The sequence below is a fragment of the Netta rufina genome, assembly GCF_964035555.1.
Source record: "Netta rufina genome assembly, chromosome: 7".
NCBI classification, from domain to species: domain Eukaryota; kingdom Metazoa; phylum Chordata; class Aves; order Anseriformes; family Anatidae; genus Netta; species Netta rufina.
In genome coordinates, this window is record NC_140130.1 from 33097629 (window position 1) to 33111882 (window position 14254).

Consider the following 14254-nt stretch of genomic DNA (forward strand, 5'->3'; position numbering starts at 1 on the left):
GAGACCATCAGGTGGTGTGTGAGAATTGGGAGTGTCCATTGAAGCATGGGAATGAAGGGTCCTGCTCCCAGGCACTTGAACCAGCCCTAGAACTAGCCCAGGGCTTGCAGTGTAGGCGAGTGAGGGCACCAGCAGGGCCGCAGGATGTACTCACCGTTTGGTACCTGGGCAGTTTGATTGCATTTTGCACTAATTTCACTTCCAACCCCTCCCCTGCCCCCAGCATGAATAAATACTTTATATTTTTATTTTTATATTTGATAATGGAAAGCTTAGTTCTGAATATTTGCATGCAATGGTGTTAATTTTGCAGCGTGGTGCAGGTATACCGTAAGAAAGTGTTTCTAAAGCTGTGTGAACCCGCCTGCCTTTCCTTTCCCTCCCAGGCTCCTGGGCCCTGTAGCTCTTCGTGAAGTGTGCTGAGCATCCTCCTTGTTTTGGGGTGTGCAAAGACACCTGGGGGGGACTACACAATGGGTAAAAATTCATTGCCTTGGTAAAAAAAACACATTGCAAATAACAACTGTGCTTGCAGTTATCTTGAGACAGTGAATTTTTGCATAAGGCTGTCTCTTCTAGAAGCACACTGCACAGAAAGCACATTTTCCAAAGCTAATTTTCGTGATGTGCAGAGCAAGGCAGTTTTTTGCAGGAGATTTTTGTTGCTAGCAAACGAGAGGTTAGCCTAACTCTTTCCAGAAGGCGTGGTGAATCACACAGCTGACCCACGCCAATCCATACAGCGCTAGGCTCCGAACCGAAGCCCGACTAGTATAGGCACAGGCTTGAAAACTCAGCACAATCAGAAATAATTGTATTAGTCAGAGATTGTTCCATGTTTTTTCTTTCTGCTGCCAAATGCGATTTTGGCTTCGTGACTGTTTTTGTAACTCAGGAACACTGTATAAATCTTAACTTTGTATGGGACCGATCTTATATCTCTATTAATGAAAGAAAAGTGTTTTATTTTCTTTATTTTCAATCTCTTGTCCATTTCATTTATTTATTGTGTCCTCTTTCTCTACAAAGCATTTGTTTTCAGTGCAGAGGCACATAAATAAAAGGCACTTTTTTTTTCTTTATTAAACAAGGAAAAGCCGTGCCAGAAAGAGATGCACGGCTTGATCGACGGCATCTTGAAAACACGTGCTACGTAAGCTTAATAGCATCTGGAGGCAAGGAAGGGCCAGGGTGCTCCCTCTGTCCAAACAATACCCATATGGAGCCGTTCGCTGCATACGCTGCGTGCTTCCCAGCACAGCTTAGCGTAGCTGCCTCTGTCCTGCTGTACTGGAGGCAGGGCTCTGGTCTGATGTAGGAGCTGACCTGGGATGTTGCTGCTCATTCGCTGTGTTGTGAACAAGGTGGGGAAGCTTGGTATCGCCCTTAGATCCTTCTCAGAATCAAACCACAGCTTTAGATGGGTTTATCCATGGCTGTGGCACTGATAGTGATACAGATAATTATTACTTAATAGTAGGGCATTGCTGCTTGGGAAAGCTCTCCTTGAAAGATAATTAGAAGGGGGAAATGTTTTTTTCTCTTACTTATATTGCCTATTCCGTTTCCCTTCCAACTGATTCTGTTTAACAAGCAGTTGGTTAATCTGGAGACTGGAAGATGAAGTTTCCACAGAGTATCTGATCCTGTCTGGGATTTGGCAATGAGTTTTATTGAAACAACATGTTCATCTCAGTAAGATTTTGCTGGTGGGATTGTAGTGAAGTTAGATAAAGGATGCTCGGAACCAGGCTTGTGAAATATTACAGCAGTAACTTCTGGATCTTCAGCAGCATATAGTGACACGGCTGGCGTCTTCTGTTTTTTACTTACGGACATTGTGCATCTCCTAGGACACTTGAAATAAAACTGTAGGTGAAAAACACAAACCAATGCGCATTTGGTTTGTTTTAGATGAGTGGATTTTTGTCCCAAGGGGTGAATCATTGATACATGCTTTTGAGTTGCTGGTGACAAAAGACGACTGAAGAGCTAGCTCTTGATTTCCAATTTAAACACTTGCAATATTTTCACTGTTTGCCAAAATTTAGAAGTGATTCATCTTTTGTGAACTTTTAAAGCAAAGTTATGACTAACTTGGGAGTATGTACAGATACTCAGGGCATACTAAATACCACCTTGTGTCTTTGCAACGCGAGCACATGGTACGCTTTATGATCCTGTTATGTGCCTGTAGCACGTCACTTGTGTGCTCTGGAACAGGAATGGGCTAATCCATAGCTTGGGCATCCACTGCATCTAGAATCGCTGGCCTAGTTTGGAAGTTTATACTAATGCCTTTTTCTCTTAGGGGCTGGGTTTCTTGAGCAAAAGAAAGAATTTCGAAGTTAGGAGATCTTGTAGGAAACCTGTCTGTAAGTCTATCAAGCAAATGATATGTCCTGGGAGAATTCTGGTTTGATTTAGGGTTCATTACCTTTCTAATCCTGAAAAATGCTTAAGTTGAAACCTCAAATTATACATGTCATAGTCCATTGATACTAATGGAAGCGGTCTAGTGCAATGGCTAAATACCTGGAAAGGATCAAAGTCATTTAGGCTAAACATGAAAGAATTAAAAAATGTGCAACATTGCTGAAGGGGTAAAGAGTGACTTAAAGATGTGAAACAAAGAAGTGAAGCCCAGTGCATATTTTACAAGCAGATGATAAAAAGGCCAAGTATTTCTTTGAAATGCAGTCTGTTGCAGAATGCCTGTAATTACTTTGTGAGCAGGAGGCCCTGGGGACTTCCCTGCCATTTTCTGATCATTGCTCTTGGAGGGGGGGGGTTCTGTTCTAGTGTAAAGCATCTGTTAAGCAGCAGCCAGTGCAGTTCCTCTACAGATGTCTTGGAGAAGCAACGCTGAGTTCCCTTGATCCATTGCATTGGCAAAGGTGTTTAGATCCAACCTTTGCTTTTTTTTTTTTTTTTTTTTAAATTGCTGTAATTGCTGGATTTAGGAATGTTTTCTGTCTCAGTGGGAAGATCTTTAATAACGCGATAGTTAGTGTTTAGAGATAAGATCTTGAAAGGAAAGTATAATACTATCCCTTTCTGTCATAAAAGAAAAATACTATAAAGCCTTTAAATCCTAACATCTTCAGAAGAAGACACGCAGTGTATGTAGGAGGCACTGTAGTTGTTTAGAAGAGAGGGAGTCCATTGAACAATAAGGGAGATGAAACATTAGCTTGTGTCTTACAAGAAGATGAAATGCTTTAAACTACGCATATGTTTGTTTGATACACTTTGGCTGTTGCTTTCATGACTCTTTAGTGTTCACTCTTAAACAATTCATTATTTTTACATCAACATCTGTTGTCTAATTACTTCAAGAAACCGTTGGAAACAACTCATTCGTGGTATCATCAAATGTTTGTTTTGTACAACAGTGCATAAATATTCCTTTGGTCTTACCTTGTTTTTGATTTTACGGGTACCTGTTGTGGAAAAAGCACTCCTACAGCCTAAAGAGCACTCTTTAGATCAGGTGTTCATTGAGATGTTTCTGCACATAGCCACCTGAAATATCCAACATAAAAAGAGCAAGCCAAATTCTCAAGGGATAAAAGCCTCTTTTTTTCCTTCTGTTTTATTCATGATTCTTGGTGGTGAAGAATTTGTTCTACCTGCATAGTAATGTCTTAACAACACCTGAGTTTTTTTCTTTTTTTCTTTTCCATTTGTAGGGTAAATTGCCAGTACTTCTACTTGGTCAGTCTGGAGACTTGAGGCCAGGAGAATTTGTGGTTGCGATTGGAAGTCCGTTTTCACTTCAAAACACGGTGACAACGGGGATTGTCAGTACCACGCAGCGTGGAGGAAAGGAGCTGGGGCTCCGCAACTCCGATATGGATTATATTCAGACAGATGCCATCATCAATGTATGTCCTGCTTTGAGCCTTGTCCTGCTGACCTCTGAGATTTCTTGAATAGTTGCTTTGAAAATTTCACCAGTAATATAGTTCTTAAAAACAGTGAGCAGAGCTGGCTTTTCTTTTATCCATGAAATCTGGACATCTGCGGTGCAGCAGTGCTTGATTGTTATTAAAAAAAACCCCGAAGGGACCACACCAAGTACAATGTCTGCCTTCTCTTCAAAACTTTTACAGATTGCAAAGGAGGAGGCAGTATGCTCTGGCGTATAAGTATCTTTTCAAAATCCATCATTCTTTCCAAAAAGAAACCAAGCTTACTTTAAGAATTCAAGTTTGTTTCTGCATTAAGGCAAAACAATAGTGTGTTTTTTTTTTTCTTCTTTTTCTACTATTGACCTTGTAAGGGATCTTCACTGATGGCTCATGGAGCTGTATTAAAATCTTGTAAGTTGCTGGTGTGGTACTATTAAAACCAAAGAAAAAACTCAAATTTCTAAAGTTACATGTATTTTGGCAAGAGAAGAAGGGCAAATATTTGCAAAGCTCAGCTAAAAGGGGGAATGTTAAGTGATGGTTAGGGATTTTAAAAATGTTCTATTGCATGTATTTAATAAACAATGAAAAACTGGTACAGAAACGTTTCAAAAATTTCTCGAATGTTTTGCTTACCATGGATTAAAAAAAGTAGATATTAAAACATGTTCTTGCCATATTTATTTTCAGTATGGAAACTCTGGAGGACCCTTAGTAAATCTGGTAAGTTTCTTTAAGTTTGTTTGCCTAATGTGAAGCTTGTTACTTTTTAGCTTAAAAACAAAAACAAGCACACCAAAAGTGTGATTCAGAGCTTTCGATATTTGGCTGACTACACAAAATTCACATGGTTCTTACTAATCACTTGTCTGTGTTTATGTTGGCACATCTCAAGCTACTCTAGCATTTCAATATTTAAGGTGTTTATAGTTTGCATGGTTTTGAGCAAGTGTAATTCCCAAATAATTTGCTTGTGCCTTGCAAAAAGTAAAAAGCACATTTTAAATTTGAGGTGTTTGCACTCAGTGTACCATGCAGCTAAAAACTGTGTGTTTTTTTTTTTTTTTTTTTGCATACTGAAACTCAGTTTAATGGTTCAAAACATGTCCACTCCTTCATTTTGAATTGTGTTGACAGTGTAGAAAACCCCACACATTTACGGGTATATTAGGGCTTTTATTTGCTGGTACTGTAGCAAGGAGTCAGAGCTTCCTTAACAGCAGCTGTGGATAAGCCCAAGGGAGAACAACTGAGGCAGGTTTCAAAACCCAAGTGCTGTGTGAGAGCTCGTGGCTGGGGACTGGCAGAGGAGAGGCAGTTGTCCTCAGCATGGGACAGCACAGATGGGAAGAACGCCCGTCAAATTTTCTGCTTTGGGGATTTGGTGACTTTTTTCAACCCAGCTCACAGTACAACTTCAGCACTAGTAACCTGCTTTTTAAATGTTTTTAAAAGTTGGGTGGTTTTTGTGTTGAAAAGGTCAGAAGCTGCTGTTACCTCTTTCCATCCAGAAACTTTTCAGTACAAAATTATTTTAAATTCATGCGTATTCCAGTATATAGAGAAGTGGGGCTAGTGGTGGTGGTGTTGCTGACAGCAAACCCCTCGTCAGTCCTTGCACACCTCTATTGGAGGGAAAGCTCTCTTTGAGCCACATTACTGGGAAAAACTTTTTTTTTTTTTTTTTCTATTTATCATTATCCAATATTTACTCAGAACCTCAACTGCCATTCAGTGCCACGCTTTGCAGACAGCCTTGCTGAAAGAAACAGGCTGAAACTCACAGTAAAGCATGGTGCTAACCTGATGCATGCTGGACAGCTGCCAAACTCTGACTTCTCTTCTGCTGGTGTGAATACGAATATTCACATCTGTTTTCCAAAATTGTACAATACTGTCTGTATCAAGTAGGTGATTCAGAGAAGTGACATTAAAAGGAAAATTGAAAACCAGCTACAAAATGCGTTATGCGAATTTTTCCTTCTGATTGCTGGGAAGAAATCGTCCTTTTCTCTTCAAGACATTTTACATTTGCTAATAAAAATTTCTTATTTCCCCAGGATGGTGAAGTCATTGGAATAAACACGTTAAAAGTTACAGCTGGGATCTCATTTGCTATCCCATCTGATAAAATCAAAAAGTTCCTGACTGAATCCCATGACAGACAAGCTAAAGGTAATGTACTTCACTGCTGTGGAAGAAATAAACTTGAAGATAGTAACACAACAGAAAGCTAACAGCCCTCTTTTTGATAAAAGCAATTGATAAAGACCTGTTTTCCTTTTTATAGGAAAAGCGATAACCAAAAAGAAATACATTGGTATACGAATGATGTCTCTAACACCTAGGTAAGTAAAAGCGGTAATTCTTTACCTTACTGAACTCTGATCACTTCATGTATTCGGATCAATCTAACAACCTACAGAAACCAGCAGAAAAAGGAGCCAGCAGCATGTACCTCACTGTAGTTGCAGTGACAACTTCCACCTAATTTCTGCTGTCTTTCCTGTGTGCATCCATTACATGGTTGACCTTTCCTTCTGGCTCTTGTATGAGCTGTTGTTAAATTGCTAATTTGTCTTGGGGCTCCACTACTACTGTTACCATCTGTCCTGGGCCGTCACTAGGGTCAAGGAGAAAATGGGACAGTATGTCTGCAAGAAACACAGTTGATCTTCGGTATCTGTTGAAATGATTCTCTTTGCCAGAAATAGTTGTTAAAAAGTTGTATGTATGCAAAAAGTATAATAATACTTGAATTATTTTTAAGGGTTAAAAAGTATTGTGAGGTATCACATCAATATGTGTAAAATACCTCAGCTAGTAAATGCTAAGTAAATTAACCAAGTGAGAATCCATGTTTTTTTCTCCATCTTGGCAAAATATCTTTATGGATGTTTCTTCATTTTCCAGCAAAGCTAGAGAGCTGAAGGATCGCCATAAAGACTTTCCTGATGTTGTCTCTGGAGCCTATGTTATTGAAGTAATTCCAGAAACACCAGCTGAAGCGTAAGTTGGAGTCATTTTTCTCAAAACCACTGCCACTGGCTTGAGAGGTAACAATAGAGAATGTTCTGTGCTTAGCTAGCTATCTTGGTTATGTTAAATGAACAGAATTGCGACCATCTGATAGCTATTAGGTTGTCAGCTTGAAATCAGTTTGTGGTTTTAGTTGGGTCCCCGATCAGCAATAATGCAGACATGCCAGCGCATTGCAGCAAAGCCCTGTCAGAGTTCCCGGTTGAAAGGGCAAGGAGTCAGTGGGTGTGAAAACCCAATTTTCTCTTTTCTCATCCATCGCTTCTAAGACTTCTGCTGTACCAATGCCAGAGCTGAATTAGAGCCGCTCGCTTGTGCGTGCTCCTGTGGCCCTGGAGGTCACTGGTGTGGGAGAGCAAGGGAGAAGTTTTGCTTCTACCTTGCGAGGATGTTTCTGTATCAGCCCCAGCACTTCGGGTGCTTGGAGCTGACATATTTTGTCATGTAGAGAGAGAGACTGAGAGGATGGCCATCCGAAGGCTGGCCTGGCAATTAAAATGCAGCTCTTTCTCCGCGACTTGTAGTCCCCTTATGCATGGGTGTCCCTATTCTCCTGGTTTTCTCTCCAATGTACCCTATGTAGACATGCTGGGTAGACATGCAGGATTTGAGTCAGGAGTAGAGGCCTGTTAAACTGCTGGTGTGAGAAACTGAGATGATCTGGGATGGATTCTCTCAAGAGAATGCTGAAAGTCATGTCTTCAGTAGGCAACCAGATTTGTTAGTGGGTTGAAAACATTGGCCAAGGCATCCTGCTTGCAAGAGGCACTCATGTGAGGCATTTTCTGCGGGCGGAAAAGGCCTATGACTGCTCTGTGGTTTTGTAAAAAAGGATTATGCTGAAGGGCTGAATCATGTCTGATCTGGTTTCTTGGTTAATATTTCCATGACTTGGAGCCAGATTGTTGTGCAAGACCGGGCAAGACATTCTGGTTGATGGCATCCCTCAACACCCCATTTCCCAGTCCCGGTAACAGTCTCGACAGCCCTGGGCAGAGGAGCCATGCTGTGCCAGCCCCGCTTCTGCTGTCTCTTGCCTTGTGGTGCACAGAGGTGGTGGGTTTTGGTTTGTGTCTGGTGCTCGGGTCAGGAGGAGGCTTTCTGGGTGCTGTAAGTGGGCAGATGAGGAGAAGGACACCCATGCATTTCTAGTGACTGGGCTAGATCTCAGCATGTGTTGTTCTTCCCAGGTTTAAAATACAAAGGTAGGATGAAGTGGCTGCCAGGCTGTGTGTGAATTGCTCAGCATATCAGACCTGCAGATCTGCACCACTAAACTCTTCTTTTTTTATTTTTTTTTTGTGAGCCTGCTGTGTCTTTGTCTAGCTGGAGGGAAGTCAGAAATATCCGGTGATCTTCTTTTCAGAATATTGTGATGATGATAAAATGGCAATTGTAGTAATTCATTGCTTCTTTGTCTTTTCAGTGGTGGCCTGAAGGACAATGATGTGATTATAAGCATCAATGGACAGTCGATAACTTCAGCCAGTGATGTCAGTGACATTATTAAAAAGGACAGTACTTTGAACATGGTTGTACGCAGGGGTAACGAAGATGTTATGTTAACAGTAGTTCCTGAAGAAATTGATCCCTAACCAGAAACATGAGCTGGATTTCATGTTTTCTTTTAACAGCATTGGACTGCTTATATTCTCTCTGTGCTGGTACAGGAAACGTTAGACTTCTGACCAACATTCTGCTTCTTCAGTGGATTAGTTTTGGCCAACAGAGTAACTCCTAATAGGTTTAAGGTGCAAAAATCTGTGTAATTTCACATATTCCAGATGATAATTTTTTCCTTCTGTATTATGTATGCAATGTATTCTTTACTGGCTATTACATCCCCGCTTAACAAATCGACAATTGCTTCCCTGTGTTGAATAGATTTACCATTATTTCCGCTAAGATTTAAACAACCCCCACGCACACAGTGTGTGCTGTGGTATTCAGGTATTTATAGGTTAGCTGTGCTTTAACTGGAAATACCATTTTAAAGAAGTAGTTGATTTAAAAGACAAACACAATTGGGTAAAAAGTTTGGTTTATAAACACAGAAATCCCAACCAAAATAACCCTTTGAGAGTCCCATGCAGGATTTTAATACTATGATATTTTCCTAGTGTTATTAAAAGAATTCAACAGTACTTCTTTTTGTGAGTGAGTCATTTTACTTCCTCTTATGGAGTGTTTTGTCTTTGAACAACACATCTGCCCTAAAGGATGTTCTGATGTTCTCGTTTTTATCAGCATAAACCAAAACACTTGGTTCTCAGTATGGGCTTGTATTTGTGCTCTTGTGCATCTGCTTTTCTCAGCCTGGCTGGCTCAATTTTATCATATTGGCTATCCAGTGCTGCCTGTTTTCCATATGTCAGTATGTTTTCCTTATTGTTTTGTTTTAATTACGACTTACCACTGCCTGAAATACTGTTTGCCTACTGCAGAAATTGTCATCGTGGATCACAGAGCATATGCTGTTATATCTCAGATGGTTGGATATCTGTAACCTTTGCAGATCTGGCTGGCCTTAAGCTCTTTAAAACAGGCTCTTTTATTCATAATCTGAATGCTGCTGTGCATATTATAGGATATTGGGCATTATTGTAACATGAAGACTAATATCTATATTTATGGATGCCCTTAACGCTTGAGGAGTGAATGGGATAATCTCCTGTCAAGGTGAACAATCAACTAAATTAAAGTACATAATAATTACTCAACAAGATAAGCAGCTTCTCTTTTCCCTGTTGAAATATGTATTTCAGAGAATAAATGCAAGGTCAATCGACAAGTTTCAGCGACTGTCAGTCCTAAATGTGCTCTTTTGGAAACTGCTCCTTAATAAAACTTCAGCGGGGTTGCTGGCAGTCTATGGTTTTTAAACCAAGGGTTGTATTCTGCACAAGTACAGCAAGAAATTCTCTAGACCCAGGTCCCTGGCAGTCTCCCACCAGCTGTGTTTCAGTTCTGTTTCAGTCAGCTTGTGCAGTCTTAGGGAGCCCCTGTATCCCTGGATGCCAGAACCTGACCTTCCTTACCTGGATCCCAGGGGTACTCACACAGCATATTGAAATCACCTCTGAAAATCTGCCAGCATAATGCAGTGCCAAGTGCTGAAAGTCTACAATACTTTCTAGCATGAAAGTTATAAGGTAGAATAATCTTGCAGAGCTGCTTTTTAATATGCTTCATTAAGTGTTTGTTTTTCCGATGCTGATCAATGTTTCAGCCTCCTGTTGAAGCAGTAATATGTTTTGCAGAACATCCAGGGCCTGTGTAGTGCATAGTGTAGTCACAAAAAGCTCTCACATATCTTCTCCGCTCCTGCACCTCACTCTACTAACCATTAAAAAGTGAAGCTAAAGCCCTGAAGTCAGAAAATCATTTCAGACAAGTTGTTTCATCTGCCTTTTTATTTCAAAACAAGGGGTTGCATAATTTAAGAAGCTGGTTGCTTCTCTTTGTTCCTAGTGATTCTTGTTGTGTTCCCCCCCTCTCCTTTTTTTTTTTTAATTATTATTATTTTTAAATTTGTATTTATTTATTTATTTGTTAGCTTGGTTTCTAACTAGCTACTTTTGGTTTCCTGATGATGTCCTTGCAATAACAACTAGCACAGTACATCTTTACCCCTGTGCTGCACACAGATGCTGTTGCAAGGCAGAAATGCCTCAGGACAACAGCTCAGTCTTGCACGTAGAATAGGGAAGAGGCAAATGAGCTTAAATTCTATAAATGGGTTTCCTGAGCCACAGGGATTAATGAAATGCTTGACCAGATTTTCTAGCCTGTGTACCCAGGGCCCATAGCTCCACCTAGTGGGATGCCAGATGATCTCTTAGACAGCCGGTCGTTTTTCATCATATATTTGAAAGCACTTTTCTGATTTATTTATTTATTTGTATATACTTGATTTATTTGCCTGAGATACCCAGAAAGCCGTGCATCTCCTGAAAAATGTTCAGAATTTACTCCATTGGTATTCAGCCATATTTGCAGCTACCCAGATGTTTTCTTAAATTTGTCTCTAAATGTTTTGTAAGTATTTGAAATAAGATTACTGATACACAGAGACAAGAAACTGAAGTTTGTCTTTCATTAATTAGCATATATTTTGGGTGTATTGTTGGTTATAGAGTTGGAATGGTTTTAATTCTCTTCTGCTTCAGCAAAGTGCTTTCCAAAGTGCAATTGAAAAGACTGTACAGAATAGCTTTGGCACAGTTCACATAAATACCAGATTCCTGGAAATTTTAGCAAGTGTTGGACACTAAATCAGGGAAATCAAGTGTTCTGGCGTGATTTTCAGTAACGTGGAATGTCTGAGATGGAAAATGGAGCTCCTGCGTATCTGATGCTGAGTAGATTGCTGCATGTGGCTGCACTCGGATGTAGGTCTCAAAAGCTCAGTCACTTATTCCATGAGGGAAATGGCTCCAGAACTGAAAAAAAAAAAATAATAATGACTAACAATTGTCTGGCTTTTGTAGCTGAAACACCAAGCAGTAAAGTCTTCAATTCCAGAATATATTTTTTCAGAATACCTATTTTGTATTTATATCATTCAGGAGGCTGAGAATGTTTTTAAAACTATATCTTCCTGTATTGCTAGAGGTCTCTCACTGTGAGCAGGCCATCAGATATTAGATCATACCCTTGTTCTTATTACATATCAGAAAAATACTGTAGAGTTTCTTAAATCTGCAGTTGCCAAGACCCAGGAGGAGCAGTGGTGATGAGCAGCTGGTTAGCAGTCACCACTCCAGAGCAGTGGTATTTGGTGCCACCAAGTGTTTGTTTGCACTGTATGTCCCAGAAGGAGTCTTCATCCTCAGAGTGAGAATCAAGAAATGTTTGCCTGAAGTTGCAAGGATTTCCTTGACTGAATTATATTTGAGAGCGTTCCCGTATTATTTGCCACTGTGTCCTCTTCTACCCAGAAAATAAGGATGTGACTTGGCATCCCTTACTCAGACTCCCCACTCCCATTGCTCTAGCTGCCTTTCCATTAGTAATGCTGATAGCTGTCGGAAAAGGAAACCAACATTTCACCCTAAGCTGACATTTAGTCAGGCTTTGAAGTTAAATGTCAACAAGCTGTTGTGAGGCTTTCTTTGTACTGAGAGGAGAAACATCCCGAAGAGATGGGAAGGAGTCAGCCAGCAGAGAGAGCCGAGGGTCGTGCTGTACTCTCAGCTCAGCCACTTGCCATCCAGGCCAGCATCAGATAAAGTTACATCTGGAGGGGCAGGGACTGGTAAATTTCATGTTCTTGGTGCATGTGCACTGTAGAGCTGTGGATCCCTCTGCCATGAGTCCAGCTGTGCTGTACATATGTCTGACAAACTCCCCATCAATTTATTCCCTGCTCCTCCCCAGCCCCAGACTCATTTTTTCACGTGCAGGATGCCAGCAAATCGGGGCTGGGCCCAGTGGGTGTCAGGAATTCCTTCAGTTTGTGCTGGTACTCTGTGGACATGCAATAACTTGACTTGTTGGGTGTTCTCGATTGCACAAAATTACCATAAAACCAGTGCATATGTAATTCAGCTAATTGGAGAGAGAAAGTAGAGAAGGCAGACATGGGGTAGGCCATGTTTAACCACCAGAGCAGCTAATTGGTTTAACCTATCCACATTTTTTGGAAAGTTTTCCTCCAAAATTCATAGTTCAGTAGTCATGGTACAGGGGCATCTGCCCCCATAAGGTCTCTGATGAAATGGACAATAACTAAGAAGTGATTGGAGAGAAAATGGGGTCAGAACTAAGGAACTGGAGTCAAATTTATTCAATTTCATAAATAATTAAGTAGGTTGGAAATACTGCATAGAGCACTGGGGAAGAAAGTTAAATATTTATTCTGTTCCTTCCTCCTCTGCTCAGTGTTTATGCAGGGAGGGCACAGTGATTTTCAGGAAGTTTGTAGTGTCAGTGTCTGAGGGATGCCGCCTGTTGCCCAAGCACCCCGCTGCTGCAGTGAGCTTCGTCTGGTGGCTGTCTCGGGCAGCCCAAGCAGTTGCAATAACCGAGCTCTCTGAATCTGCCAGAAAACCCTGCTTGTGTGAACTGTCATCTTCCATGGGCACGGGCACAAAGCCATCGATGCATCAAAAAGGGAACGTGTCTGCCTCAGGCGATGGGATTAGGGCACAGTGCGATGGCAGCTGCTAATTAGAAATGGTTTCAAAGCAAGTTGAGATGAAGAGTGGTTATGGAAAAGTCTAAGTTACTCCAAAGGTGGTCGATTAATTTTTCTGAGTACAGATTGGATCTTTTTCAGACTCTTGCACAAATACATAAAATTACCTATCCTGAATAATTAAAGCAATTTCTCTCTGTTCCTATTAAAATCAGACCAGTCTCCCTTCTCCTTCTCCATTCCAAACTTTTCATCACTTTTGTTCACATTCACTAGTTTTTTTTTTTTTTTTTTTTTGATAGCAAACAGGCTTATCATTTCAGTGGGTTCGATCCTGTACGTTGTGGTTTTGGTGCATGCTCCCTTGCTTTCATCTGAAGCCCTGTAGCATGCAGAGTTTAGGCACTGTGACTTAGGCCTTGTTCATGCTTTTGAACTCCAAGGTAACCTTGTACACTTGGGTCCTTGCCAGCTGGCAAGTCCCTTGCAGCACCTGCCCAAGAAGCAAAGTTTTCCGTTGTCCTGCTTGCTTCTCTGCGGAGTTTCTCCAGCTGACAGCAGATGTGGAGCTGCTGCATTCCTTCTGTCTCCTGTTTGTGCGGTACGGCTGCTTCCAGCAGACACACAGCCCTTGTTTCCCCTCCTGTAAAACTGGGATGATGGTGAAGATCATAACTGCAGAGGAAATTATCACTGTTAGCTGTTATTTCTGATGAAATATGGGCAGTAATGGTTCACAGTCCCCACCATGTCTGTTGCCTTTGTGGATGCTGTGACTTAGGCTGTCCATGTGGCAGCCATGGGGTCTTGATGTGTCTGCCAGGCTGTCCCCGCTTCCCAAAGCCCCCAACAGCCAAAACCTCAAAACCGTAGTTGAGTCTGGGGGAAAGTCCAAGCTTAAGATGGGGAGCAGTTTCAGGATGTTGTGACTGGTTTAAAATCCTGTACAGCTTTGCTCTTACAGAAGAAACTGCAAGTCAACCAGCAGCTGTCATGTACCACCCAAATCAAGCCCTGGCTGTCACTTGGTGCAAAACAAACCTGCAATAAAACATAGTAATTAACTGGAGGTCAAAGTATGATTCCTCACCTCTGAATCAGATAGCATGGTCAGATCAAGTGCTGTGCTTGAAAAGAAGGGTACTGCTGTGGCCAGGGGAGG

General features: G+C 41.2%; 1 protein-coding gene across 1 annotated transcript in view; it reads left to right on the forward strand.

Moving 5' to 3' along the window:
• HTRA1 (HtrA serine peptidase 1) overlaps positions 1-9159 on the forward strand; it is a 30810-nt gene extending 21651 nt beyond the window's left edge. The window contains exons 4-9 of the mRNA XM_084289791.1: positions 3693-3887; positions 4605-4637; positions 5975-6089; positions 6205-6262; positions 6828-6923; positions 8380-9159. Coding sequence (XP_084145917.1) covers positions 3693-3887; positions 4605-4637; positions 5975-6089; positions 6205-6262; positions 6828-6923; positions 8380-8548 — 666 coding nt within the window. The 3' untranslated portion in view covers positions 8549-9159. The remainder of the gene's footprint in view (positions 1-3692; positions 3888-4604; positions 4638-5974; positions 6090-6204; positions 6263-6827; positions 6924-8379) is intronic.
• The last annotated feature ends 5095 nt before the right edge of the window (positions 9160-14254 follow it).